We start from the raw sequence: 25,875 nt of genomic DNA, 5'->3' as shown, positions 1-25,875 counted from the left end.
CTCCCTCATTAAACTTTAACCTTTTCCTCTGAAGGCAGGCATGCTTTTTATCTAGTTTAAGCTGTATTTGTAATGCAAAATGATCACTTAGCATTTCATCCACAGTAAGACAATTCCCCTCTATGCCCTCAGCATTTATTAAACAAGCATAATCTAATCTCCCTCTCCTCAAATGAGTAGGAGAGGGCTCGCCCAGCAGTTGAACATCTTCATGTTCCTGCAAAAACTGGTACCATCTGCAACCATTCCAATTTGCTTTACCTCTTGATCCTAAAGCTGGATGTAATAATAAATAAATAAATGTTTATTTAGGTAAGGTACATACATACAAGAGATTTTACAAAGTTTGTTGGATTAATAGATAGAGCTAGTACATACAATGCCTAAAGCCACTATTACGCAAAGCGTTTCGGGCAGGAAAAACATTAATGACTAAAGCTTAATACTAATGGGTATAAAGAATAAAATGTGTTGAGAACAAATAATAATAGAGGTAAAAGAGGGGGGAACATGGCTGAAAAAGCAGCACAAATACGATTACAAATTATTACAGACAATTACATTCAAACAGCGTTGTTATGAAAAAAAAACAGACATGGGTTGACAACAGACGGGTAAGGTAGGTTACAGGGAATTTATTAGGTAGTGCTTCGTTTTTAACTTAAACTGGTTGAGAGAGGTACAGTCTTTAACATGGTTGGGAAGGTCATTCCACATTCTGGGTCCCTTGATTTGAAGAGCATTTCTAGTTTGATTAAGTCGTACTCTAGGGATATCAAAACTGTATTTATTTCTGGTGTGGTGCTCATGGGTTCTGTTACAACCTTCAATGAATCTTTTGAGGTCAGGATTGGCATTACAGTTCAGCGTTTTATATATGTATAATACACATGAGAGAATGTGCAGTGACTTAATATCTAACATATTCAGAGATTTGAGTAGGGGTACCGAGTGATGTCAGTTAGTTAGTTAGTTTAGTTCATTTATTATGCACCCCATACCCATCTTGTGGGCGGTAGTGGAAAGGGTTACAGAGGCACATAATGGGCTCAGGGACTGAACCCCACAATTCATTTAGCTAAGCAAGTTACAATCTTGATGAGCTAGTTACAAAATTCAATATAAGTCATCACATCAACAATGGGTTCGAGATCGACCTCAAGTACAGGTTCTAAATTAAGCAACTGACATATGTGGAGAGCTAGTGTCAAAATTTATATGTTTGTCCTGCACACCGCCCCCCATCCAGTGGGCAGCGGTGGATAGGTTACCATCACTTAGTTACTACCTACAGTTAGCAAACTGGGGATATTTGGCTAAAATTTCTGGTAGCAGATCATTTTGAATGAAATATTGACACATCGCTGGAACATTGGTTATAGAATTGTCTCTAAATTCACGTATCTTTTCGCACTCCATCACATAGTGACGGAGGGTGTGCGAATAATTTTGTTGACACAGTTTACATTTGGTCAGGTCTACATCAGCAGATAATGAGAATTCCCAGAGATACTTGTAACCGAGTCTAAGCCGAGCAGTAGTAACATCTAGAAGTCTGCTGATTTTATTGGATGATCCATAGATGTGTGGCTCCTCTTGCATGATAGTATGATGATAGATGGAATTACTGGTGTCAATTTCACTTTGCCTCAGATCTACAGGATCTTGTTGAAGTTCTCGGTGTACAGCTGCTCTCAGATTGCTCATTGACAATCCAAGGTTACACTCAACGGCTCCTTTAAAGGCAGATTCTTTGGCTAACTTATCAGCTCTATCATGCATTCGGAGGCCAACATGAGATGGAGACCACATGAAATGGACTCTGTTACCATCCTTAATAATTTTGTTGTATTTGTGTCTAGCTTCGGACACGAGCATGTTACAGTTATGTCTTAAAGAGTTGAGAGCATTTAAGGATGATAAGGAGTCACTTACAATTAATGTATCAAGTTTTGAGACTTGTACACATTTCAGTGCAAGGATCAAGGCAAATAGTTCAGTCTGAAGGGTAGAGGCCTCAATCCTCTTATCTAGTTTTTTTAGATACTCCAAAATTTGATTACCAACCTCAGAGGTGACCATATTGTCCTGAACCTTGTCGTCACAAGGTTTCAGTTTTTCCACTGCATGATGAACTTTCCCTAAGCTCTCCTTTACTTTCTCCGTCCCTTTTTCCCACACATTGATCATAGGGGCTGTCGTTGGCTTCCAACTGTTTCCTCCATGTTCCTCTTGCACAATCTTTCCTTGCTGCGAGGATACATCTATCCTGCTTGTAAGACCCGTCCTAGTCTCTTTCAGATGAGGCTTCATGGGGCATAGAGAGGAACCAGCATTGTGGCTGCCTCGACAGTTGCAACAAAATGGGATGATTTTTTCACTTCTTTCAATCTTGACTCTACACTCTCGCGAGTCGTGTTTTTTCCCACAATACCGACACCTGGGGTCAAACTGGCATTTCCATGCCATATGTCCCCAACGTGAACACTTCATGCACAGTATGGGCTCCTCAACGTATTTTGCAACGTTCCTATAGCCTAGTCCTTGCACAAAAATTTTCTCCGGCGCCTCACCCTTTACCAAGGCAACAACCTGGCTTTGTTTGTCACCACGAACACTGTTCCTCTTTGCCCAGACAACATTATCATTGTTAAGAAGACAGTCAGGATCCAAATAAGTTGGAAACTTGAAAACTATGATCTTTGTGTGCAACATACCTTCTTCTGGAGGAACCATCACTTCATTCTCAAAACCAACCGTCGTGAGGCGTTCCACGGCCTGTTCAGTCCCAACTGTTATGTAGGGCCGGTGAAGACCCTCCTTGAAAAGTGGTCCGTATTCCAAACATTGTTTAGCTAGACGTACCGTCCACTCTAGCTTTTGGTGGAAATTCAATTGGCATGTTGTAGGGAACAACAGCCTCTTCCTTCTTGTCTTGTCTTGCTTGTCTTACTTGTCTTGAGTCTTGCTGAGTAGGGTCTCATTCTTTGGTCTCTTTGTAATTTCATCGTCACTCTCACTGTCTGTTATTATTTCTCCGTTTCTTTCTGTTTACTACTTCAAACGGTCTGTTATCATCTTGTCTGTCCTCCTCACTACCACTTAGGCATACCGCCTCAGCCATTTCTTCGACGCTGTCAATAATCGAGAACAAATGCACAATATCCTGTATCACCACGTGCAAAAACGAAGAGTGTGGGGCAATACTCCACCTCCCACCAATCAGCGGACGCCAAGAGCGCCAACCTTGCGACCGCACACAACCGTGGTCTGGACACAACTCGCTATTTGAACCACCTCCCCGCCGGCACCCGGATGGTAAGCTTGCTCCTGGCAATATGGGTTCGAGTCACTTCTGGGGTGTGAGTTTGTTCTTGGCATAAATATTTTGACACCAATAATTGAAATGTCATCTGCCTGAAGTTGTGCCCTGATGTAGTCTGCACTAATCTCTACAGCATGTCGGATTACATATTTCGCTAATGTATTTATATAAATCAATAAATAATAAAAATGAGCACTTGTATAGTTTACTAACCAAAATTCCCAATTGTGTTTTGCTAGACCTCAGAAATCCGGATCACTCAACTATTTTTATCTAAATTTTTTGGCGTACATTAGAAAGATTTACAATTTTTATTCTATATTTATCTGATTTATATCTTATTATTTTAATATTTCTTGTAGTCATCCTATATTTCGTTTCTCTTTGTATATCCGAAAATTGTAAATACGTTATGGAATAATGGCTGAAGACGGAGGTGCGCCACGAACGTCAACATTGACTGGCGTCTGGTGGCTGCCGTCCACACTAACTACACCCTGTCTCTACCTCCCACCATCGTCGTCACCCCATAATTCACAACAATAAAACCCTGTTGCTGAGGACATCTAACTCTATGAACCTGGTACGTTTAAATATCTATATTTTTTCTTTCCTTGTCTTATTTTTTCATTTGTATTACGCATCTAGAACTACCTTGCGCACACTTCCCCAGATTTAGAATCCCTGAAATTTCCAAAACGTTCTCTGGGATACAGCCTACTACAGGGGACACAAGTTACGTTGTACATAAGACTCTTGGCCAACATATTTTAAAACCTACCCAACTTATCCCAACTCGACCAGACCAAACACAGCATAACCTAAGCTAAAACAACAGCCTAATGATATAATGCAGTCCCCGTGCTGAAGTGAACTCGCCTTTTCGCGGGCGCTTTGGCCAGGGTTCATATCCTGACCAGGAAGGATTAACTGGGCGCCAATCCTTAACTTTACGCCTCTGTTCACCTAGCAGTGAATGTGTACCTGGTTGTTTAGTGATTTGGCAGGTCGTATTCCAGGGAAAATTAGGATTAAGGACTTGCCCAAAATGCTATGCATGCTAGTGGCTGTACAAGAATGTAAGAACTCTTGTATATATAAATAAATAAAATAAATAAAAAATTAATAAATCAAATCTATATTTTGTTTGATAATAAATCCACTGATCAAATTAATCTAAGAATTAACAATATTCAAATTAATAACAGTAGATTAAGTTAGTTCATTTATTTTAGAGTAGATGATAAATGCCTTGGTTTCTTATTTATATCAAAGTTGGATTTCCAGTGTCATATACAAAATAAAAAAAAAAAAAAATAAAATAAAATAAAATGTTTATTTAGGTAAGGTACATACATACAATAAATTTTTACAAAGAATGGTTGACTTATAGGTAGAGCTAGTACATACAATGCCTAAAGCCACTATTACGCAAAGCGTTTCGGGCATGATAAACTTAAATGACAAGCTTAATACTAATTGAGCATAATGAGTAGAATGAGAACAAGAAATGAAAACATAGATGAAAAAGCAGCACAAATACAATTATGTCGACAAACAGCGCTCTTTAAAAAAAAACAGACATTGGTTGACAATAGAAGGGTAAGGTAGGTTACAGGAAATTTATTAGGTATAGCTTCGTTTTTAACTTAAACTGGTTGAGAGAGGTACAGTCTTTAACATGGTTGGGAAGGTCATTCCACATTCTGGGCCCCTTGATTTGTAGAGCATTTCTAGTTTGATTAAGTCGTACTCTAGGAATATCAAAACTGTATTTAATTCTGGTGTGGTGCTCATGGGTTCTGTTACATCCTTCTATGAAGCTTTTGAGATCGGGATTGGCATTATAGTTTAGCGTTTTATATATGTATAATACACATGAGAGAATGTGCAGTGACTTAATGTCTAACATATTCAGAGATTTGAGTAGGGGTACCGAGTGATGCCTGGGGCCAGAGTTGGATATTGTCCTAATAGCAGCTTTGTGTTGAGTAATTAGAGGACGTAAGTGATTTTGGGTAGTAGAGCCCCAAGCACAAATACCATAGTTGAGATATGGATAGATAAGGGAGTAATAGAGAGTCACCAGGGCAGGATGTGGTACATAATATCTGATCTTAGAAAGAATGCCCACAGTTTTTGAAACTTATTTTGATATATTTAGAATGTGTCCCTGGAAATTCAGCTTGTGGTCAATGAGAATGCCAAGGAACTTGCCATCTAATTTGTTACAAATTTGGGTATTGTTTATTTTGAGATTTATTTGATTAAAGGATTTATTGCCAAACAGAATATAGAAAGTTTTGTCAATGTTAAGGGTGAGTTTGTTGGCAGTTAGCCAAAGATGGACTTTATTTAGCTCAGTATTTACTGTGGCATTTAGAGCAAGGGGATCAGGACTGGAGTAAATGAAGGTTGTGTCGTCAGCAAATAGAATTGGTTTGAGGTGTTGGGAGGCATTTGGAAGGTCATTAATGTAGATGAGAAAGAGGAGAGGGCCAAGTATGCTGCCCTGAGGAACACCAATGTTGATGGGTAGGGTGGGAGAAATTGTATTATTCACAGAAACATATTGGAGCCTGTCAGTAAGGTAGGATTTGAGGTATTGTAGGGAGTGTCCTCTGACTCCATAATGATGTAATTTAAGAAGAAGGTTTTGGTGGTTGACAGTATCAAAAGCTTTACGCAGGTCCACAAATAACCCAACAGGGAACTCATTTTTATCAAGAGCTGTATGAATCGAGTTAAGCATACTAATAAGTGCATCATTAGTGCTTTTTTTGGGTCTGAAGCCATATTGGCAAGGGCTAAGTATATTGAGTTTGGCTAGATATGAGTAAAGCTGCTTATAGATTAGTTTTCAAAAATTTTTGACAAGTTTGGCAGGATTGATATAGGTCTGTAGTTGTTAACATCTGTGAGATCACCACATTTGTGGACAGGCGTTACTCTCGCTTTTTTTAGAATATCTGGAAAGGTTTGGAGTTCAAGTGACTTGTTGAAGAGCAAAGCAATAGCCGGGGCTAAAGATCTAGAGGCTTTTCTGGGGGGAGCCCCGTCGGCTCCCCGGAGCTATCCCAGGCTGATATGCTAATGTCAGACTTTGGCATCAGTCATGTGTATGGAGTTCTTAGGCCTACCGGGGACCATGGCCAGAACCGGGCCCCCTCAGAGAGGCAAGGGGAGCAATGGCCTATAGAAGCCCCCGTGTAGTTGGAAGCATTCTATGTCTGCCATCGACCGGAACAGGCACCCAGAAAGGTAAGCGCCCCAAAACAAACCCCTATTCTGGTGAAAATTGCTACCAAAAACCGAACTAGTGGATAGAACTCCCCAACCGAAAACAAGCAAACTAGTGTGACGTCACACACTGCCGCGCCGCTGTCTGCGCAGCTCCCCCCTCCCCGGGAGGGGGAAGGGAGAGCCCCAGACCCCCCGCGCCGGCTACCCACACCTCAGTTCTTGAGGCTGATGCTATAGGCGATGGTCGTGTGCTCTGGCTCCGGTGTCGCTACTGCACTGTGCTTTGCGTGTGGTGTTAGTTTTGTGGGTGCGAGAGCCAGGAGTTATCTTCAGTACTCGGGCTGCATGCGCCTAGGGCTGCCTTCCCTAGGTGCCGTGTAAGTACTGCCCTTGGGGCTTGGGGCCACCTTCCACAGGCTCCTCGGGGTCTGCCTCTGCTGGTCCGTTTTACCTTTCGGTTTTTCGGCCGCCTGTTGGGCTCTTGGGTGTTCTGTTCTCCCTTGTTACCGGCAGGTAAGAGGCAGTTTGCACTGGTAGGGGCGCAGGGTGCTGCTCAGCTTGTATTTCCCGACATCGCGGCCGGCTCTGTTCCTTGGGGTTCGCTGTCCTCTTGCGGGGTTTTGTTTTTCTTTTTGTTTTTTGCCTGGTGGGGGGTTCTGTCATTTTATTCAGTTTCACCTCCGGCCTGCTCATGCGTCGCCTGAGCCGTCCTGGTCTTTGGACAGAGTGCTCGCTTTCCTTTCATCTCCTCGTTTCGTTGTGGCCCCTTCGGTCCAGGATTGTTTTTCCAAGGCACTTTTCTTGTTGGCTTTGGCCTCTGGGGGTCGGGTAGGGGAGCTTCATGCTCTCCTCCGGCGCAGGGGTTTCTGCTCTTTTGGTCGTGGTGATAGTTTTGTTCGTTTGCAGCCGTCTCCTTCTTTTCTGGCGAAGAATGAAACTGCTGCGTTCCGGAGGGGTCCATGGGTGGTTGATGCTTGGTTGGTCAGGCCGGGGGTGCATCATGTTTTGTGTCCGATTGCGGCGCTTCGCCGTTATTTGCGCGCCACAGCTTCTGTGTCCGGGGACGCCCTGTGGGTTGATCCGGTTTCCCTTCTTCCCTGTTCGCGGGTTCGGGTCTCTCAGGTCGTCCGCAGGGTTATTAGGTCCAGCCAGCCTGCAGTCTATCCCCGTGCCCATGACGTTCGTAAGTTCGCGGCTCTTGCTGCCGTCTTTGGGAATATGTCTTGGTCTGATATTCGGGCGCGGGGATTTTGGCGGTCGAACAGGGTCCTGGCTGCTCGTTACCTTGTGAATGTCCCTGGGCCTCGTCGGGCCTGTGTTGCTTTGGGTCGGCGGTTGCAGCCAGTTGTCTCGGCTTAGAGTTGAGGGGTGAGCGACGACCGCCTCCCGGGTAAATTCCTCTTTTCTGGGGGGAGCCCCGTCGGCTCCCCGGAGCTATCCCAGGCTGATATGCTAATGTCAGACTTTGGCATCAGTCATGTGTATGGAGTTCTTAGGCCTACCGGGGACCACGGCCAGAACCGGGCCCCCTCAGAGAGGCAAGGGGAGCAATGGCCTATAGAAGCCCCCGTGTAGTTGGAAACATTCTATGTCTGCCATCGACCGGAACAGGCACCCAGAAAGGTAAGCGCCCCAAAACAAACCCCTATTCTGGTTAAAATTGCTACCTAATACCGAACTAGTGGATAGAACTCCCCAACCGAAAACAAGCAAATTAGTGTGACGTCACACACTGCCGCGCCGCTGTCTGCGCAGCTCCCCCCTCCCCGGGAGGGGGAAGGGGGAGCCCCAGACCCCCCGCGCCGGCTACCCACACCTCAGTTCTTGAGGCTGATGCTATGGGCGATGGTCGTGTGCTCTGGCTCCGGTGTCGCTACTGCACTGTGCTTTGAGTGTGGTGTTAGTTTTGTGGGTGCGAGAGCCAGGAGTTATCTTCAGTACTCGGGCTGCATGCGCCTAGGGCTGCCTTCCCTAGGTGCCCTGTAAGTACTGCCCTTGGGGCTTGGGGCCACCTTCCACAGGCTCCTCGGGGTCTGCCTCTGCTGGTCCGTTTTACCTTTCGGTTTTTCGGCCGCCTGTTGGGCTCTTGGGTGTTCTGTTCTCCCTTGTTACCGGCAGGTAAGAGGCAGTTTGCACTGGTAGGGGCGCAGGGTGCTGCTCAGCTTGTAATTCCCGACATCGCGGCCGGCTCTGTTCCTTGGGGTTCGCTGTCCTCTTGCGGGGTTTTGCTTTTCTTTTTGTTTTTGCCTGGTGGGGGGTTCTGTCATTTTATTCAGTTTGTTTTTGCCCTTCCACTGTTCTCCTCGGTGGCGCCCCCTGCTAGGTCCCCGTGAGTGTACACGTCCCTGGGGTTCAGCTTTAGAAGTTTGCTTGGTAGTTTTGGGCGCCGGTTTGCAGCACCCTGCCTGGGACTACCTGAGCCCGAGTCCTCTTAAATTAAACGCTCAGGACCCTGGGAATCCCCTAGGGGGCGCGTGGGTCCGATGGATGTGACCCCGGAGTCCCCACTCGCTGTGTGCGAGTTTGAGGGTTGCTCGGTCCCCTTGTCTCAGGGTGACCCTCATTGTTTTTGCCTCTGCCACGCTGCCTGTTGGGTCGGTGATACTTTCGACCCTGAGTCCTGTGAGTGTTGCTGCTTGCTTGTGACTCAATTTACCCAATCCTCTGATGATTCTATTCGGGTACAGGCGGCACGTGCGTTGCAGTCTAGGTTTCGTCTGTTGCAACGCGCTCGGTTGGTTGCTTCCCCGGATGCCCCGGGGCTGCCCCGCTTTGCTTTTCGAGACCCGGACTTGGGGGTGGGGGTCGCTTCGATCCTGGTTCAGTCCGCACCTCCTCGTCCTTCCCCTTCTGTTCGTTCTGGTCCCCCGCCCCTGCTTCCGGCCCCGAAGCGTCTGAGGGTTTCGGGGTCGGAGCAGGGGTTACTTGATCTCGAGACTCGGGCAGCTTCGGGGGTTGCCCCTTCCGGGGGGGCGGCAGAGGCATTCGAGTCTTGTCTCCCGGCCGAAGCTTCAGGGTCTGACCAGTGGGCCCCCCTTCCTCCAGCTTTTCCGGCTGCTCCGTCCTTGTCTTGTGGGGTCGGGGCTTGGGGAGAGGACTCGGCCTCGGGTCCTGTGGTGACGGACCTCGAGGCTGGGGAGGGGCTGACTTGGGGGCCTTGGGCCCCGCTGGACCCCGCCTGGGTTTTTCTTCCCACTGAGCGGGGCTTATTGTTACAAGGAGTGGGGTTTTCTTTCCCCCCCTCTGCGTACGAGTTGGATTTGGTGTCGGCCCCTCCCCGGGTACGGTTCCGTGTTCCCCCAGGTACGTCGGTTCCGTCCTTCCGGAGGTTTTCGGCTTATCGCATCCAACCTGGTGTGGTGCGAGCGGCCTTTGCAGCTTGCCTCCTGCGTGACCCGGATTATGCCTCGGAAATGGATCCGTCCACGTTCAGGTTTGGGACTTCGTTCCCTTTCTGGCTCCGTTACGAGGTTCCGGAGTCATCCTGGCTAGCAGACTGCCCCTTGTTTGGTCTGGATTCCTGGCATTCCTTCTGTCGTTCCCGCACGCTGGAGTGGCGGGAAGCTTCCACGGTGCTTCAGGTTTTCCTGGGGGGTGAACTTGAGTACCTGAATGAGTGCTTGTTTGCCCCTGCCCTTCCCCGCGATGTGGGCGTTATTCAGCTCCATGTGCAGGTTCCCTCCCTTTCGGCGGCGCTCGTGGCGGAGGACTTGCGCGCTCGGGGCCTTTTGTGTTCGGCCTTACGGTTCTTTTCCCTCCTGGAGCTGTCTTCGGATTGGCTCGTGGAGGATGTGGGGACGCTTGGGTCCGTCCCGGGGTCCGGCACCTTGTCCTCGGCTGCGCGTTCGTCGGCTGCCTTGTTGAAGCTGTTCACGCCGATTTTGCGGGATGCGGTTTCCCTGTTCTATGCTTCCCGTCTCGCGTGTCGGCAGGCGGTGCTGGGTTCCTCCGTGGAATCTGCTTGGGCTCTGGCTCTTAGGCGTTCTTCCCCTTTTTGTCCTCTCCTGTTTGGGGAGTCGGCCGTGGCGCAGTTTATTCAGGCTGCGTCGGCGGCTTGTCGTCCGATGTCGGACTTGTTGGTTTTCCGGGGGTCCCGGGGTGGGTCTTCCCGGAAAGGTCGTGCCAGGGCTCGGGGTTCCTCTCGTCGTGGTAGGCCTCTGGTGTCAGGTTTGGGGTTGGCTCCTCCTGCGGACCCTCCCTCGTCTGGTCGGCGCGGTGTTCGCGCTGTGCGGGGTTCTGGGTCTCGTAAGGGTCGCCGGCCCTTTCGCGGTTTGCCCCTTTGACGGGGCGATGGGGGGGCGGCTTGCGCTGTTCGCCCGCGCCTGGTCCCACGATTCGTGGGCCTTTCGGGTCGTGTCTCGCGGCCTGCGGTGGCGTTGGGTGGCCCCTCCCCCCTTTGGGGGGTCGGGGCTGGCGGGGCAGGCTTCTTCCCCTGCGCTCTGTCGAGTCGTCTTGGAGTGGGTACGCTTGGGCGTCGTCGAAACGACGTCGTCCCTCAGATGGGTTTCCCGTCTGTTTCCGGTTCCGAAACGGGACTGCGCGGACCTGCGGTTCATTCTGGACTTGTCCCGTCTGAACCCCTGGGTTCATTGCCCCTCCTTTCGGATGACTACGCTGTCTCAGGTTCGGCTCCTCTTGGAGCCGGGTGCTTGGATGGTGTCCCTGGACCTCCGGGACGCTTATTGGCATGTCCCGATTCATCCGCGGTTCAGGGACTGGCTCGGTTTTGTAGTGGGGCGTCTGAGTTACCGCTTTCGTTGTCTCCCGTTCGGGTTGAACCTGGCACCTCGCGTGTTCACACGCCTTACGCGGGTTGTGGTGGCTCGTTTGCGTCTCCTAGGTGTTCGGGTGTTGGCCTACCTCGACGACTGGCTGGTTTGGGCTCCCAGCCAGTCAGCTTGCTTGCTAGCCAGGGATTTGGTTCTTTCCCAGCTCGCCGGGTTCGGGTTCTTGGTGAACTGGAGGAAGTCCCATCTGGTTCCCTCTCAGGTTCGGACTTGGCTGGGTCTCGTGTGGGACTCTCGGACCGCCTCCTTGTCTCTCCCTCCGGAGTCTCTCCTGCGGCTGCGGTCCCGCCTTCGTCTGTTTCTGGAGGGCCCTCGGGTCACCCGGCGGTTGCTCGAGGGGCTGTGCGGGAGCCTGAACTTCGCGATGGTGGTCTACCCGCCGGGTCGGGTTTGGCTTCGACGGCTGTTCTGGTTCCTTCGGGGTTCCCCCTTCCGCCTCTCTCGCGATCGCAGAGTTCGACCCCCGGGGGCCTTGCGTCGGTTGCTGCGTCACCGGCTTCCTCTTCGGGTTTTTTGGGGTTCAGTGCCTTGGCGCCTACCCGAGCCCTCGCTCGATGTGTACACGGATGCGTCGTCTCTCGGCTGGGGTTTTGTGACCAGTGCTCACCAGGCCGGCCAGGGGCGTTGGGATCCGTCCTTCCGTCGAGCTCACAGTACGGTGCGGGAGTTCGCGGCAGTGTGGTTTGCTCTGGGGAGGATTCGGGTGGCCCGCGGATCGACGATTCGGCTCCATTCGGACTGCTCTCCGGTGGTTCATTGCCTGAACCGCGGGGGTTCGATGCGGTCCTTGTCTCTTTGGGGTTGGTCGCTTCGGGTGACTCGTCTGCTGAGTTCTCGGGGTTTGGCTCTCCTGGCGGTTCACGTACGGGGCGTGTCCAACGTCTTGGCCGACGCCCTGTCTCGCTTCGTTCCCCTCTCCACGGAGTGGACGGTCGACGACGAGTCCTTCCGTTGGCTTTGCCAGACGTTCGGGCGCCCCGAAGTGGACCTCTTCGCGTCGGCGTGGTCGCGGCGTCTTCCCGTTTATGCGGCGCCCTTCCCCGATTGCGAGGCCGTCGGGGTCGATGCCTTTCGGCTCGACTGGTCGAGGTGGGGGTTCCTGTACCTCTTTCCCCCAGTTCGGCTGTTGCTCCAGGTCCTGACTCGCTTAGAGACTTACCGGGGGAGAGTTGTCCTTCTGGCCCCTTGGTGGCCGGCCCAGCCTTGGTTTCAGGCGCTGGTTGCTCGGTGTCCGAACCCGAGGGTTTTCCCGCGGCTCCGCCTCTTTCAGCAGATCAGGCCGGTACGTCACGTAGCTGGTTCGATCTTCTCCTCGAGTCTTCGCGTATGGTTTTTTTGACTCGAGTCTATCATCATCTCTATGGTGATCAGGTGGCCTCCTTGTTGGTGTCCCACCTGAGGGCTTCTTCTCGGCGGCAGTATGAAGTTTCCTGGCGGTCCTTCCGTTTCTTTTTGCGTCTTCGTCGTGTTAGCTCCTTGTCTGTTCGGGTGGTCTTGTCCTTCCTCTCGTGGTTGTTTCAGGACCGTCATCTTATGCCTAACACTGTCGCTTCGTATCGTGCGGCGCTGGCGGAGCCGCTTCAGCTTGCTTTCGGTATCGATGTTACGTCTGCGCCGTTTCGCAAGCTGTCTCGTGCATTGTTTCACCTCCGGCCTGCTCATGCGTCGCCTGAGCCATCCTGGTCTTTGGACAGAGTGCTCGCTTTCCTTTCATCTCCTCGTTTCGTTGTGGCCCCTTCGGTCCAGGATTGTTTTTCCAAGGCACTTTTCTTGTTGGCTTTGGCCTCTGGGGGTCGGGTAGGGGAGCTTCATGCTCTCCTCCGGCGCAGGGGTTTCTGCTCTTTTGGTCGTGGTGATAGTTTTGTTCGTTTGCAGCCGTCTCCTTCTTTTCTGGCGAAGAATGAGACTGCTGCGTTCCGGAGGGGTCCATGGGTGGTTGATGCTTGGTTGGTCAGGCCGGGGGTGCATCATGTTTTGTGTCCGGTTGCGGCGCTTCGCCGTTATTTGCGCGCCACAGCTTCTGTGTCCGGGGACGCGCTGTGGGTTGATCCGGTTTCCCTTCTTCCCTGTTCGCGGGTTCGGGTCTCTCAGGTCGTCCGCAGGGTTATTAGGTCTAGCCAGCCTGCGGTCTATCCCCGTGCCCATGACGTTCGTAAGTTCGCGGCTCTTGCTGCCGTCTTTGGGAATATGTCTTGGTCTGATATTCGGGCGCGGGGATTTTGGCGGTCAAACAGGGTCCTGGCTGCTCGTTACCTTGTGAATGTCCCTGGCCCTCGTCGGGCCTGTGTTGCTTTGGGTCGGCGGTTGCAGCCAGTTGTCTCGGCTTCGAGTTGAGGGGTGAGCGACGACCGCCTCCCGGGTAAGTCCCTCTTTTTCTGTCTGTGGGTAGTTAGCTCCGGGGAGCCGACGGGGCTCCCCCCAGAAAACCAGCGTTGAATGTAATGAAACGCCATTTTCTGGGTGAGTCCCGGAGGCTCCCCGGCATCCCTCCCTCCCTCCGGTCGGCGGTTTTTCGCGTTTTTGACATCCAGCCTCAAGAACTGAGGTGTGGGTAGCCGGCGCGGGGGGTCTGGGGCTCCCCCTTCCCCCTCCCGGGGAGGGGGGAGCTGCGCAGACAGCGGCGCGGCAGTGTGTGACGTCACACTAATTTGCTTGTTTTCGGTTGGGGAGTTCTATCCACTAGTTCGGTATTAGGTAGCAATTTTAACCAGAATAGGGGTTTGTTTTGGGGCGCTTACCTTTCTGGGTGCCTGTTCCGGTCGATGGCAGACATAGAATGCTTCCAACTACACGGGGGCTTCTATAGGCCATTGCTCCCCTTGCCTCTCTGAGGGGGCCCGGTTCTGGCCGTGGTCCCCGGTAGGCCTAAGAACTCCATACACATGACTGATGCCAAAGTCTGACATTAGCATATCAGCCTGGGATAGCTCCGGGGAGCCTCCGGGACTCACCCAGAAAATGGCGTTTCATTACATTCAACGCTGGTTTTTCTGTCTGTGGGTAGTTAGCTCCGGGGAGCCAACGGGGCTCCCCCCAGAAAACCAGCGTTGAATGTAATGAAACGCCATTTTCTGGGTGAGTCCTGGAGGCTCCCGGCATCCCTCCCTCCCTCCGGTCGGCGGTTTTTCGTGTTTTTGACATCCAGCCTCAAGAACTGAGGTGTGGGTAGCCGGCGCGGGGGGTCTGGGGCTCCCCCTTCCCCCTCCCAGGGAGGGGGGAGCTGCGCAGACAGCGGCGCGGCAGTGTGTGACGTCACACTAGTTTGCTTGTTTTCGGTTGGGGAGTTCTATCCACTAGTTCGGTTTTTGGTAGCAATTTTCACCAGAATAGGGGTTTGTTTTGGGGCGCTTACCTTTCTGGGTGCCTGTTCCGGTCGATGGCAGACATAGAATGCTTCCAACTACACGGGGGCTTCTATAGGCCATTGCTCCCCTTGCCTCTCTGAGGGGGCCCGGTTCTGGCCGTGGTCCCCGGTAGGCCTAAGAACTCCATACACATGACTGATGCCAAAGTCTGACATTAGCATATCAGCCTGGGATAGCTCCGGGGAGCCTCCGGGACTCACCCAGAAAATGGCGTTTCATTACATTCAACGCTGGTTTTTTGTAAATTAAAGTTGGAATCTCCTCAAGGGCACCAGACTTGGTTTTAAGGGAAAGGATTATCTCATTGACTTCAGTGGAATTAATAGGCTTTAGGTACAGAGACTGTGGATAGTTACCTGTAAGATAGTCCTTAATGTCAGTACTGGAAGATGGAATATCATTTGCAAGGGATGAACCAATGGAAGAGAAGAACCTATTGAACTCAATAGCAGAATCTGAGGCTGAAAGCTGACCATCGTTATTAGACAGTAGAGTCGGTGTGTTATTTAAAGACTTCTTTGATCCCAATATTTGTGAAATTGTACTCCAAGTTTGTTTAATGTTGCTCTTTATTTGGGTAAATTTATCTTCGTAGTATTTAGTTTTGGCTCGTCTAATTATCTTAGATAGCAATAATGAGTAATTCTTTGAGAATTCTTTGGAGACAATTCCTAACCTATACTTCTTCTCAAGGTCATGTTTTTTATTAATAGATTTAAGTATTCCCTTTGTAAGCCAGGGATTGTTGAGCCTTTTGGTTGTGACTTGTTTTGTAAGCATAGGACAGTGGGTATTATAAAGGCTAAGAGTTTTTTGAAGAAAAGATTGCACTGCTAGGTTGATGTCCTCTATGTTACCTAACTCGGACTCCCAGTTGACATTATCAGCAGCAGTTATAAAATTGTCTATAGCAGTTTCATTGTGCAGTCTAAAACGTATCTCTCTTGACTCAAGAGGTGGTTTGCTAATGTTAGTTAAGAGAAATGTGGGGTAATGGTCTGTAGTGCTATCGGTGATTATACCTGAAGTAAGCGGAGAGGTTATGTTTGTCCAGATGTGATCTAGAGTCGTGGCAGTGCTATCAGTGATTCTAGTAGGTCTAGTGATTAAGGGTATGAGGAAGCAGGAATTCATACAGTTGAGGAAGCTAACAGCAGTAGGGTGTTCTGGCTTGGTAAAATATAGCTAGTGTGAAAAAATAATTTTAATTAACAACACTCGTAACAAAATAACTCATTGTAACATCTTGTACAAATATATATACTGTAATTGTTTTTCTACTCTAGCAGCAGTGTCTGCTACCTAGCACATAGTAGTTATATTTCTTGTGTTTTAATCTCGTGATAATTACTTGGTAATTTGCATTATTTTTTTCAGAGGAATCTGGGACAACCATGAAAATAAAACGTTATAAGAAAGCCCAAAGAATATTAGGATTTTTCCAACACAACTTTAACCTGAGACCACCATATAATGTTATGCTGGATGGCACATTTTGTAGAGCTGCTTTAGAAGTAAGTGATTTTTGCACAACTTAATTGCCCAATAATATTTTTTCATTACCTAGGGGAATCTTAGTAAGAAGTATGTCTAAATTAAATTTATTAATTTAACTTGGTTCATTCTCATAAGGTAAAAAAAATTTGTACTAGTCATTGTTAATTGCCTTGTCACCATTATTGGGTTAACGACTGTGATGCACCACATTTATTATGAAATTCTCCCTGTGCGCTGAAAATCAAGTGTTTGCAAATTTTGTTTTCTCTATAAAATGATAAATTTCCTTCCCTGAACATGCACATATAAAAAATATATATATCAAATTCCACTTACTTTGGCTGTGGGAACGTGAACAAATGCGTGCGTGATGTCATCACAGGCTGTTCACCCGTGCATGAAGCTCCCAGACGCAGTCGCACGGGCCATTCAAGCCTCACAAGTTGCCACCAATATATTTACAATTTTTTTCTATGTATTTTCAATGCTTTATAATTAGTTTCTTATTGTATATGATGCATATTTGTGTCCTTTACAATATGTATACAGTGGAACATTCATAATGTTCCATGGAACTGTGATACATTATGGAAATGGATAAGCACCTCCAAAGGATACCTGATCAACCAGGCTGTGACTCATACGTCAGGCTGCGAGCAGCCGTATCCAACAGCCTGGTTGATCAGTCCAGCAACCAGGAGGCCTGGTCGACGACCGGGCCGCGGGGACGCTAAGCCCCGGAAGCACCTCAAGGTAACCTCAAGGTAAGGTACATGTGTCAGTAATGTGTCCATAATAAATGTTTATTGTTGCAATATTACTTGTTCAAAATACACTAAAATTACAGTATGTGCAGTTGCACATACTATTTACACAGTAACATATTGTATTACACAGTACAGTACTTTAGAAGTGAGTGATTTGATTAATCAAAGAAGCATTCCATGGTACATAGCGCGACTTCACTCTCGATGCACCAGGTGCAAACAGATTTTTGCTTCCTGTTTCTTCATTCAGTATGCTTGCAAATATTGCACTCATGTACACTCTTGGCTTTAATACCTGTAGGTGGTATGTAGTCAAGCTTGTGAAGTGTCAGGTAGTCTTGAAAAGATTACCCTCTATTGGAAAAGATCAATTTGTAAGGTAGTCTAGAAAAGATAACTTTGTTGAGAAGAATTGAAAAAGATTCTGGTATTCTGGAAGAGTTTCATGTATTTTGGAAGAGATTCAGCTATTCTTGAAAAGATCACTTTGTAAGGTAGAATTGAAAAAATCCAGTTATTCTTGGAAAGACCTAGGAAAAGCTCAATGACAAAATTCTGTCCTGGTATCTCATAACTGTCCTGGTATCATTCATATCTTCATCTGTATATGGGAAAGTGAGTGCAACACCAATGTTGGTGTTGCACCCAATGAATCATCAAATTGTGGTTTGTATGTTACAAAATTATCACAGTCCTACCTTGTGAATTCATCTGTACACCTTGTATTGCCACCATCATTACTGGCAGTAAACACCACCATGGAAGCCACTAACACACTATTCATCTATGCTACTTGTATTGGATGCATCATCACTAAACCCAGAAAACGATTCATCTATAGTATCATCTATAGAAATTGGGGATAACACGGGTGAGCATGGGTGGCGCTCGTCTACTACTGGATACACTCGCTGTATTACACTCAGAAATCATAATAGCGTGATGCATCAAATGAACAAATCCACAAGGGCCATGACGAGGATTCGAACCTACGTCCGAGAGCATCCCAGACGCTGCCTTAATCGACTGAGCTACAACATGGTCAAAAGAATTGCAACCAGAAGTTCTACTGAACTTACTTGGATCCTGCAGCATCTCTGAGACACAAACCATGTCGTAGCTCAGTCAATTAAGTCAGCGTCTGGGATGCTCTCGGACGTAGGTTCGTATCCTCGTCATGGCCCTTGTGGATTTGTTTATTTGATGCATCACGCTGTTGTGATTTGTGTGTAATGAAGTAAGGGCGAAGAGTTAAAACGGACTATTGACATAGCTCGAGTGCATGGGGAATTGTGTAAAATCCTGGTTTGTGTCTCGGAGAGGCTGCAGGATCCAAGTAAGTTCACTAGAACTTCTGGTTGCAATTCTTTTGACTATGTCATAGCTCAGTTGATTAACCACTTAACTGCGCCAACCAAGTATTCTCGGTCGGTGGGAAACTGTGCCAACCGAGAAAACTCTTTTTGATTTTTTCGTACCCATTCTAAATGTGTGCGAGGTTGGTTATGTACGAAATGGACTCTTAGGACCTCCAGTGAGAGGCAGCCATCTTGGAAAAAATTCTCAGAATGCCCTAGGGCTGCTGGCTGTGTTAGTACTGAGTGAGCAACCATGGGGTAGCGCACACGCATCTGGCTCCCAAACACCTGTCCGACGCTGTGTTGAAAGATCGCGCTCTGCCAGTGAAATTTAAACCTTATTGTTTGAAGAACATAAGGGTCATAATATTGGGTAAGCTAGGCACAATAAGGACCTAACACAAAGGTCGGATGCAAGTGATACAGCACCTATGAGGATGATACAGCGAGCGTATCCAGTTGTAGCTCTGAGCGTCACCCTTGCAATCCTATGCTATCTCCAATTTATTTAGATGATACATAGATGAATCGTTTTCTGCGTTCAGTGATGATGCATCCGATACATGTAGCATAGATGGACAGTGTTAGTGGTTTGCATGGTGGTGTTTTCCATAGATATTTTAAAAAATACCCGAATCTCTTCCTGACTGACAGACACTCTTTGAGGCTACCTGAATCTCTTTCTGACTGACAAACACTCTTGAGGTATGCTGAATCTCTTCCTGTGTGGGACCATACAAAGCGATCTTTTCAAGACTACCTTAAAAATTGATCCTTTCCTATAATCTTTTCAATACTACCTTATGCTTTACAAGCTTGGCTACATACAACCTACAAGTACTAAAGTCAAGGGTGTACGTGAGTGCGTTATTTGCATGCACACAGATTGAAGAAACAGGAAGCGAAAATTTATCCGTACCTGATGCACTGAGAGCGAAGTCGCGCTGTATACCATGGGCTACTTCGTTGATTATTACTCACTTCCAAAGTACTGAGTGTGTAATACAGTGTGTTAGTGTGTAAATAGTGTGTGAAACTGTACATATTGTAATTTTAGTGAATTTTTAACTGGTAATATTGCGACAATAAACATTTATTGTGGACACATTACTGACACATGTATCACAACTCAAGGGAACATTATGAACGTTCTACTGTATACATATTGTAAAGGACACAAATATAGATCATATACGATAAAAAAATAAAAATAAAACCGCATTGGAAATACATAAAACAAATAATTGAAAATATATTTGTGGCAACACCTGGTGCTTGAATGGCCCGCGCGACCATGTCTGGGCGATTCACCCACGGACGACCAGGTCCTGATGACGTCACAGCGCACCTTGTCCACGTCCCCACAGCCAAAGTAAGTGGAATTTGGTATTTATTTTTACATAGACATGTTCAGGGAAGGGAATTTATCATTTTACGAAGAAAAAAGAATTGTTTGGGAACACTTTATTTCATGCGCACCGGGGGAATTTCACAATAAACTCCGCACAGCACGGTGGTTAAACGTTACCCTTATGGGCCGGTTCTTGTCTTTCTCATATTTCCTATCCTCCTAAGATCACTGACATGCTCCTTTGAATTTAGGTCTTCTCCTAATCCTACTATTTTTTCTATGATTTTTATCTCTTCTGCTGCTCTATCCACCCTAGATGGAATTTCCTTCTCTAAACATCCCAAAATTATTATGGACTTACTTCTATCTACAGTGTTTTGTACCAGTTTACTGTTGGTTACCAGTTCTCTCCTAATTGCTTGCCTAAGATCCGCTTCTTAATTGTTTGTCATTTATGCTTTTGACTTCCAAACACACTTCCTTAATCGTCTCTTTCTCTTTTTCAACTTGTGCATTGTACCAGTTTACTGTTGGTTACCAGTTCTCTCCTAATTGCTTGCCTAAGATCCGCTTCTTAATTGTTTGTCATTTATGCTTTTGACTTCCAAACACACTTCCTTAATCGTCTCTTTCTCTTTTTCAACTTGTGCATATGTCTCTTTTATTTCTTCTTTAGACTTTTCTAGTTCTTTATTAACCTCCTCTATGTGAGTTGTCAATGAAGTTTCCAGTTGCAGATCCTTGCCTAATTCCATGTCAGCCCTCCGGGTTCCTTGGAGTTGTTCACCATATGAGTCTATTTCCTTGTTTATTTCTTCAAAGTCACCACTCTTCACGTTCCATACCTCATTTTCTGTCACTAGTTCCTTGATTTGTTCCTCCTGATTTGTTTCCTTGTTCGTTAATGCAATAATAATCTTACCTTGCTTAAGGTACTTCCTTTTAGAGGGCAAAACTCACTCCTGAGAGCTCCATTGTTCTCTTCCAATTTAAGCACTTATTCTTCATACTTCTTTTGCATATCCTCAATTATCTCTAACCTGCCAAGAACATCTCCTTTCCCTATATCTTGTGGTGAGACGCCTTTGAAACAATCATCTGTTGGTGTGTTTACATTCCCCGTGATGGCGGCGGCATCCGTCTTTGTTATTGAAAATAGTTTGTTCTGGAAAACAAACTTTTCCAACTTGGCTATTTTCACTCATTTTTACTTGTTTATTGTATTTTATTTGCTTTTACACTTCCCTGATCCTTTATGTAACCTGGGACACCACTGTAGCCCTCAACCTGTTCCCAGTGCCTAGGTAATTCGATATTCCAGGATCTTGCTGCAGTGTGACTCCTGCCTCCTCCAGCTCCAGTCAGAAAAGTCGACCTTGTGTTAGGTCCCTATTGTGTCTAGCTGCATCAATATCATGACCCTTATGTTCTTCAAACAATAAGGTCTGAATTTCACCGACAGAGGGCGATCTTTCAACACCGAATCCGACAGGTGTTTGGGAGCCAGAGTCCTGTGCGCCACCCTTGGTTGCTCACTCGGAACTGAGCCAGCCAGCAGCCCTAGGGCATTCTGGCAATTTTTTCCAAAATGGCATCCTTTCACTGGAGGTCCCAAGAGTCCATTTCGTACACAACCTACCTCGCACGTGTTTTGAATGGGCACGAAATATTCAAAAGGTGTTTTTTCGGTTGGTGCAGTTTCCCACCGAATGAGTTTTCTCAGTTGGTGCAGCACAGTTGTTAAAGGTCCAATACTGGCGGAGGTTTTTGATTTTGATTTTGCATATGTGAAAAAATATTTTGTGTTTTTTATCTCTTGTATAGTTTTCTGTTCCAATTCCATTTCCTCAAACTCGTATGATCGCTTCAACATTTGCTCTATTTCTTCGATCTCCCTGTTTAGGTTTATTTTCCTTTCGTGTGATAGTTGTGTCTTTTTAAGCATTTCCATTATTTTTTCCTTCTGTACAGTTGTCTGCAATCTCTTTCTAGAATGGTTCTCTTTCTGCCCCTCCTCACAATCACATGCTTCAAGCAGATCTTGTATGCTTCAACTGTCAGTTGAGCTATGTAATTACAATTCTTATGTAATTACCTAGTTACAGGATGATAAAGCTCATGGTGTCCCATCTTCCCAGTACAGTACTCTTTGTCTTGTAACACATTGAAACTATTGATGGATTTGGCCTCCACCTCCTTCTCACTTAACTTGTTCCAACCATCTGCCACTCTGTTTCCAAAGAAAACTTTCAAATTTTTTTGGCACCTCTGTTTCCTTAGCTTAAAACCGTGTCCTCTCATTCGTATGTTTCTGGTTTTAGGAATTCATCCTTGTCAATTTAGTTGATTCCTGTTAGAATTTTGTATGTGGTGATCATATCATCTCTTTCAGGGGGGAGCCCCTTTGGCTCCCCAGAGCTATCCAGGCTGGTATGTAATATGACTTTATATGACTTTGGCATCAGTGTGAATGGAATTCATAGGCCTACCAGGGACCACGAGCCAGAACCTGGCTCTCTCAGAGAGGCACGAGGAGCAGTGGCCTTTAGAATAGTGTATGTGATTTGGAACATTCTATGTCTGCCATCGACCGGGTCAGGCACCCAGAAAGGTAAGCATTCAAAAACAAACCTCCTATTCTGGTTGAAACTACTACTGAAAGTCAAAAAAGTGGACAGAACTCCCCAAAGAAAAACAAGCAAACGAGCATGGTGTCACCACTTGGCGCGCCGCTGTTTGCGCAGCTCTCCCCTCTCCAGGAGGGAAAAGGGGGAGCCTCAGATTCCTCGGGCCAGCAACCCACACCTTCAGTTCTTCGACTGACGTAATTATCTAAGTGTAGTTACAGGATGAGAGCTACGCTCGTGGTGTCCGGTCTTCCCAGCACACTTTGTCATATAACGCTTTGAAACTACTGACGGTTTTGGCCTCCACCACCTTCTCACATAACTTGTTCCAACCGTCTACCACTCTGTTTACAAAAGTGAATTTTCTTATATTTCTCCGGCAGCTTTGTTTCGTTAGTTTAAGTCTATGATCTCTTGTTCTTGAAGTTCCGGTTCTCAGGAATTCTTCCTATCAATTTTATCGATTCCTGTTACTATTTTGTACATAGTGATCATATCGCCTCTTTTTTTCTTTAATATTCTAGTTTTTGCACATTAATGCTTCTAACCTCTCCTCGTAGCTCTTGTCCTTCAGTTCTGGGAGCCTCTTAGTGGCATGTCTTTGCACCTTTTCCAGTTTGTTGATGTGCTTCTTAAGATATGGGCACCATACAACCGCTGCATATTCCAGCTTTGGTCTAACAAAAGTCGTGAACAATTTCTTTAGTATTTCTCCATTCATGTATTTAACCACTTAACTGCGCCAACCGAGTCTTCTCGGTCGGCGGGAAACTGCGCCAACCGAGAAAACTCTTTTTGATTTTTCTGTACCAATTCTAAATGTGTACGAGGTTGGTTGTGTACGAAATGGACTCTTAGGACCTCTAGTGAGAGGCAGCCATCTTAGAAAAAATTCCCAGATTGCCCTAAGGCTGGCTGGCTGATACTTTGCTACTCAAGTGCTCATTACTTTCTTTCAATTTACTGATTATTTCTACATGATAGTTCACTATAATATCTAATTTTGACAATTTGTTGTGTAGACTGCTTTTATCAATGCTTTCTTCATTAAAACCCCCAAAATCTACTTCCGTTTTGTTTTCCTTCTTGCTGGCGGCCATCTTGAATGTTGTTATCTGCTCTGTGAACACTAGGGCAACTTTTTCTCAAACAATTTTTCACTTCACTTTGTACATTCGTGTTATCTCGCCTATATTTCCAAAGCTTTATGTTCCTTGGGTCACCACTCACTATCATCATTGTGAAATATTCTGGAGCTCCTAGGATGCAGGTGTTATCACTAAGGGTGTCACCTTTTGAATGAAAAAATAAACTAGCGAGCAGACCAGAGCAAAGCTGACCAATCAATGTTCGTGTGTCTACTAGACACAGCTTCCTATCCACAGCTGATGTGAATGGCATTAGTTGCTGTGGCTCTAGCTCCTGATTTTTGTCCTCTGCTCTGTGCATTGTTGTGTGGGGCGAGTCTTCTCCGGTGGTGTGCGAGCCAGGAGTAATTTCCCAAGTACTCGGGCTGCATGTGCCTAGGGTCACCTTTCCTAGGTGCTCTGTGAGTACTGTCCTTGGGGCTTGGGGCCAACTTCCACAAGTCACCTTGGGGGTTACCTCTGTTGGTCTGTTGCTGCTTGGTAATTGACTGCCCTGAGTGTGCTGGGAGGTTTTCCTCCTCCCTTGTTTACCTTAGGGTATGGGGTAGTTTGCACTGGTAGGGGAGCAGGGTACTGCACAGCTAGTTACCACCTATAATGGCGGCCGGCTCTGTTCCGCCTGGGTACGTTGTCCTCTTGCAGGGTTTTTCTTTTGTTTTTGTTCCTTCCTGGTGGGGGTGGTCTGCCTTTGGTTCGTTGCCCCCTATCTATACCTTACATTTTTATCTGTGTTCTGGGTGGTACCCCTCCCCCTGCTAGGCCCCCATGAGTGGACACATCTTGGCTGTTCAGCTTGTAGAAAGTTTGTTGGCAGACTTGTGTGCCAGTTAGCAGTACCCTGCCTGTGCTTCCCAGAGCGTGAGTTCCGTCTCAGGACCCTGGGAATCCTCACGGGGACGCGTGGGTCCGATGGATTTAAACTCCTGTGTCCCCCGTTGCTTTGTGCAAGTTTGAGGTTGTTCTGTCCCCATGTCTCAGGGTGACTCTTTGTTTTTGCCTCCGTCGCGCTGCCTGCTGGGTCGGTGACACCTTTGACCCAGAGTCCTGTGAGTTCTGTTGCTTGTTTGTGACTCAGTTTACCCAGTCCACAGACAACTCTATTCGGGTACAGGCAGCAAAGGTGTTGCACGGTAAGTTTAGGTTGTTGCAACATGCTAGGTTGCCTGCTTCCCCGGAAGGCCCGAGGCTGCCCTGTTTTGGTTATAGGAACCCGGACTTGGGGGTGTTGGTCGCTTCGGCCTTGGTTTCGTCCACTCCCCCTCGTCGTCCCCTGCTGTGGTTTGGTCTGGTTCTCATGTAACAAACTAGTTTGTTGTAGAGATTATTCATTATAGATCGGGCATGAATATTACAGGGAACCACGTGTTCTTACACTTAAAGTTGGAGTCAGACGTGAGTTTGTACCTGACTAGCGGTGGAAGGTCACTCCCTCGGGAATTAAAAACTGGCATGCAGAAACAGATTGTCAGCTCTCCTTGGTTTTAAATTATCACGTTTGGAGTAATTCAGGTATTAAAGTAACTAATTAATAACCTCTTATATCAAACATGTAATTAAGTTAACGTCACATATGAGTAAAGAATCAAATCCCTTTAGTTCAAGATTAGCTGACTGGGTAGATAGCAACATCAACCTAGGTCAGGATGATGTCATAAGTGGCTCATCTCACCCCCCTCCCCCCTTCAACCCCTTCTACTCCTAAGACTCCATCTCATGTTAACCCATAACCCCTTAACTGCGTTGCCTCCAAATGTGACACCCCCGCAGTGCGCAGGAAATAAATTCTCTGGAAAAAATTCTTTTTTCTTTTTAAAGTGTCAAAAACCCTTCCCTCAGTATGGGTATGTGAAAAAAAAGTCGAAATTGTACTTACTTTGGCTGCTATGGGGTCTGGAAGTTGGGGCATGACGTCATCATTCCCCGTGCGCCCGTGCCGTAAGCTCTCGGGGGTGGTGGGGCGCTCGGGGCGGGGCGCGCGAGTTGCCGCGAATATATTTTCGTTCATATTTTGCCCACCTTTCCAAATACATTTTCATTGTTTTTATGTGCCAATCCAATGTATAATGAACACGTACACTATAATATCGCAGTACAACATCCGTACTGTCCGTAGACACTGTGTTACGTGCATGAAACTTGTGTACACATATGCAGCACATATTTACTATGTATCATGCTAATTTGTGTATATATACAATCTATTTACACACTATACATTGTCACACACTATATACATTCACCATCAACACATTCTGAACACCGTGTAGCAGCTGCTTCGTATGGGCCAATAGCAGCTGCTTCGTATGGGCCAATATCAGCTGCCTCGTATGGGCCAATATCAGCTGCCTCGTATGGGCCAATAGCAGCTGCCCCGTATGGGCCAATAGCAGCTGCCCGTATGGGCCAA

General features: G+C 47.0%; 1 protein-coding gene across 1 annotated transcript in view; it reads left to right on the top strand.

Annotated features, from left to right (window-relative positions):
• Positions 1 to 3,755: 3,755 nt before the first annotated feature.
• Positions 3,756 to 25,875, top strand: part of LOC123755726 (rRNA-processing protein UTP23 homolog) — a 77,978-nt gene continuing 55,858 nt past the window's right edge. The window contains exons 1-2 of the mRNA XM_045738467.2: positions 3,756 to 3,908; positions 16,098 to 16,234. Of these exons, the coding sequence (XP_045594423.2) occupies positions 16,115 to 16,234 (120 nt within the window). The 5' untranslated portion in view covers positions 3,756 to 3,908; positions 16,098 to 16,114. The remainder of the gene's footprint in view (positions 3,909 to 16,097; positions 16,235 to 25,875) is intronic.

This window comes from Procambarus clarkii, chromosome 43 (genome assembly GCF_040958095.1).
Source record: "Procambarus clarkii isolate CNS0578487 chromosome 43, FALCON_Pclarkii_2.0, whole genome shotgun sequence".
In the NCBI taxonomy this organism is placed as follows: Eukaryota; Metazoa; Arthropoda; class Malacostraca; order Decapoda; family Cambaridae; genus Procambarus; species Procambarus clarkii.
Note: the sequence above shows the minus strand (reverse complement) of the source record. Positions and strands in the feature narration are given on the sequence as shown.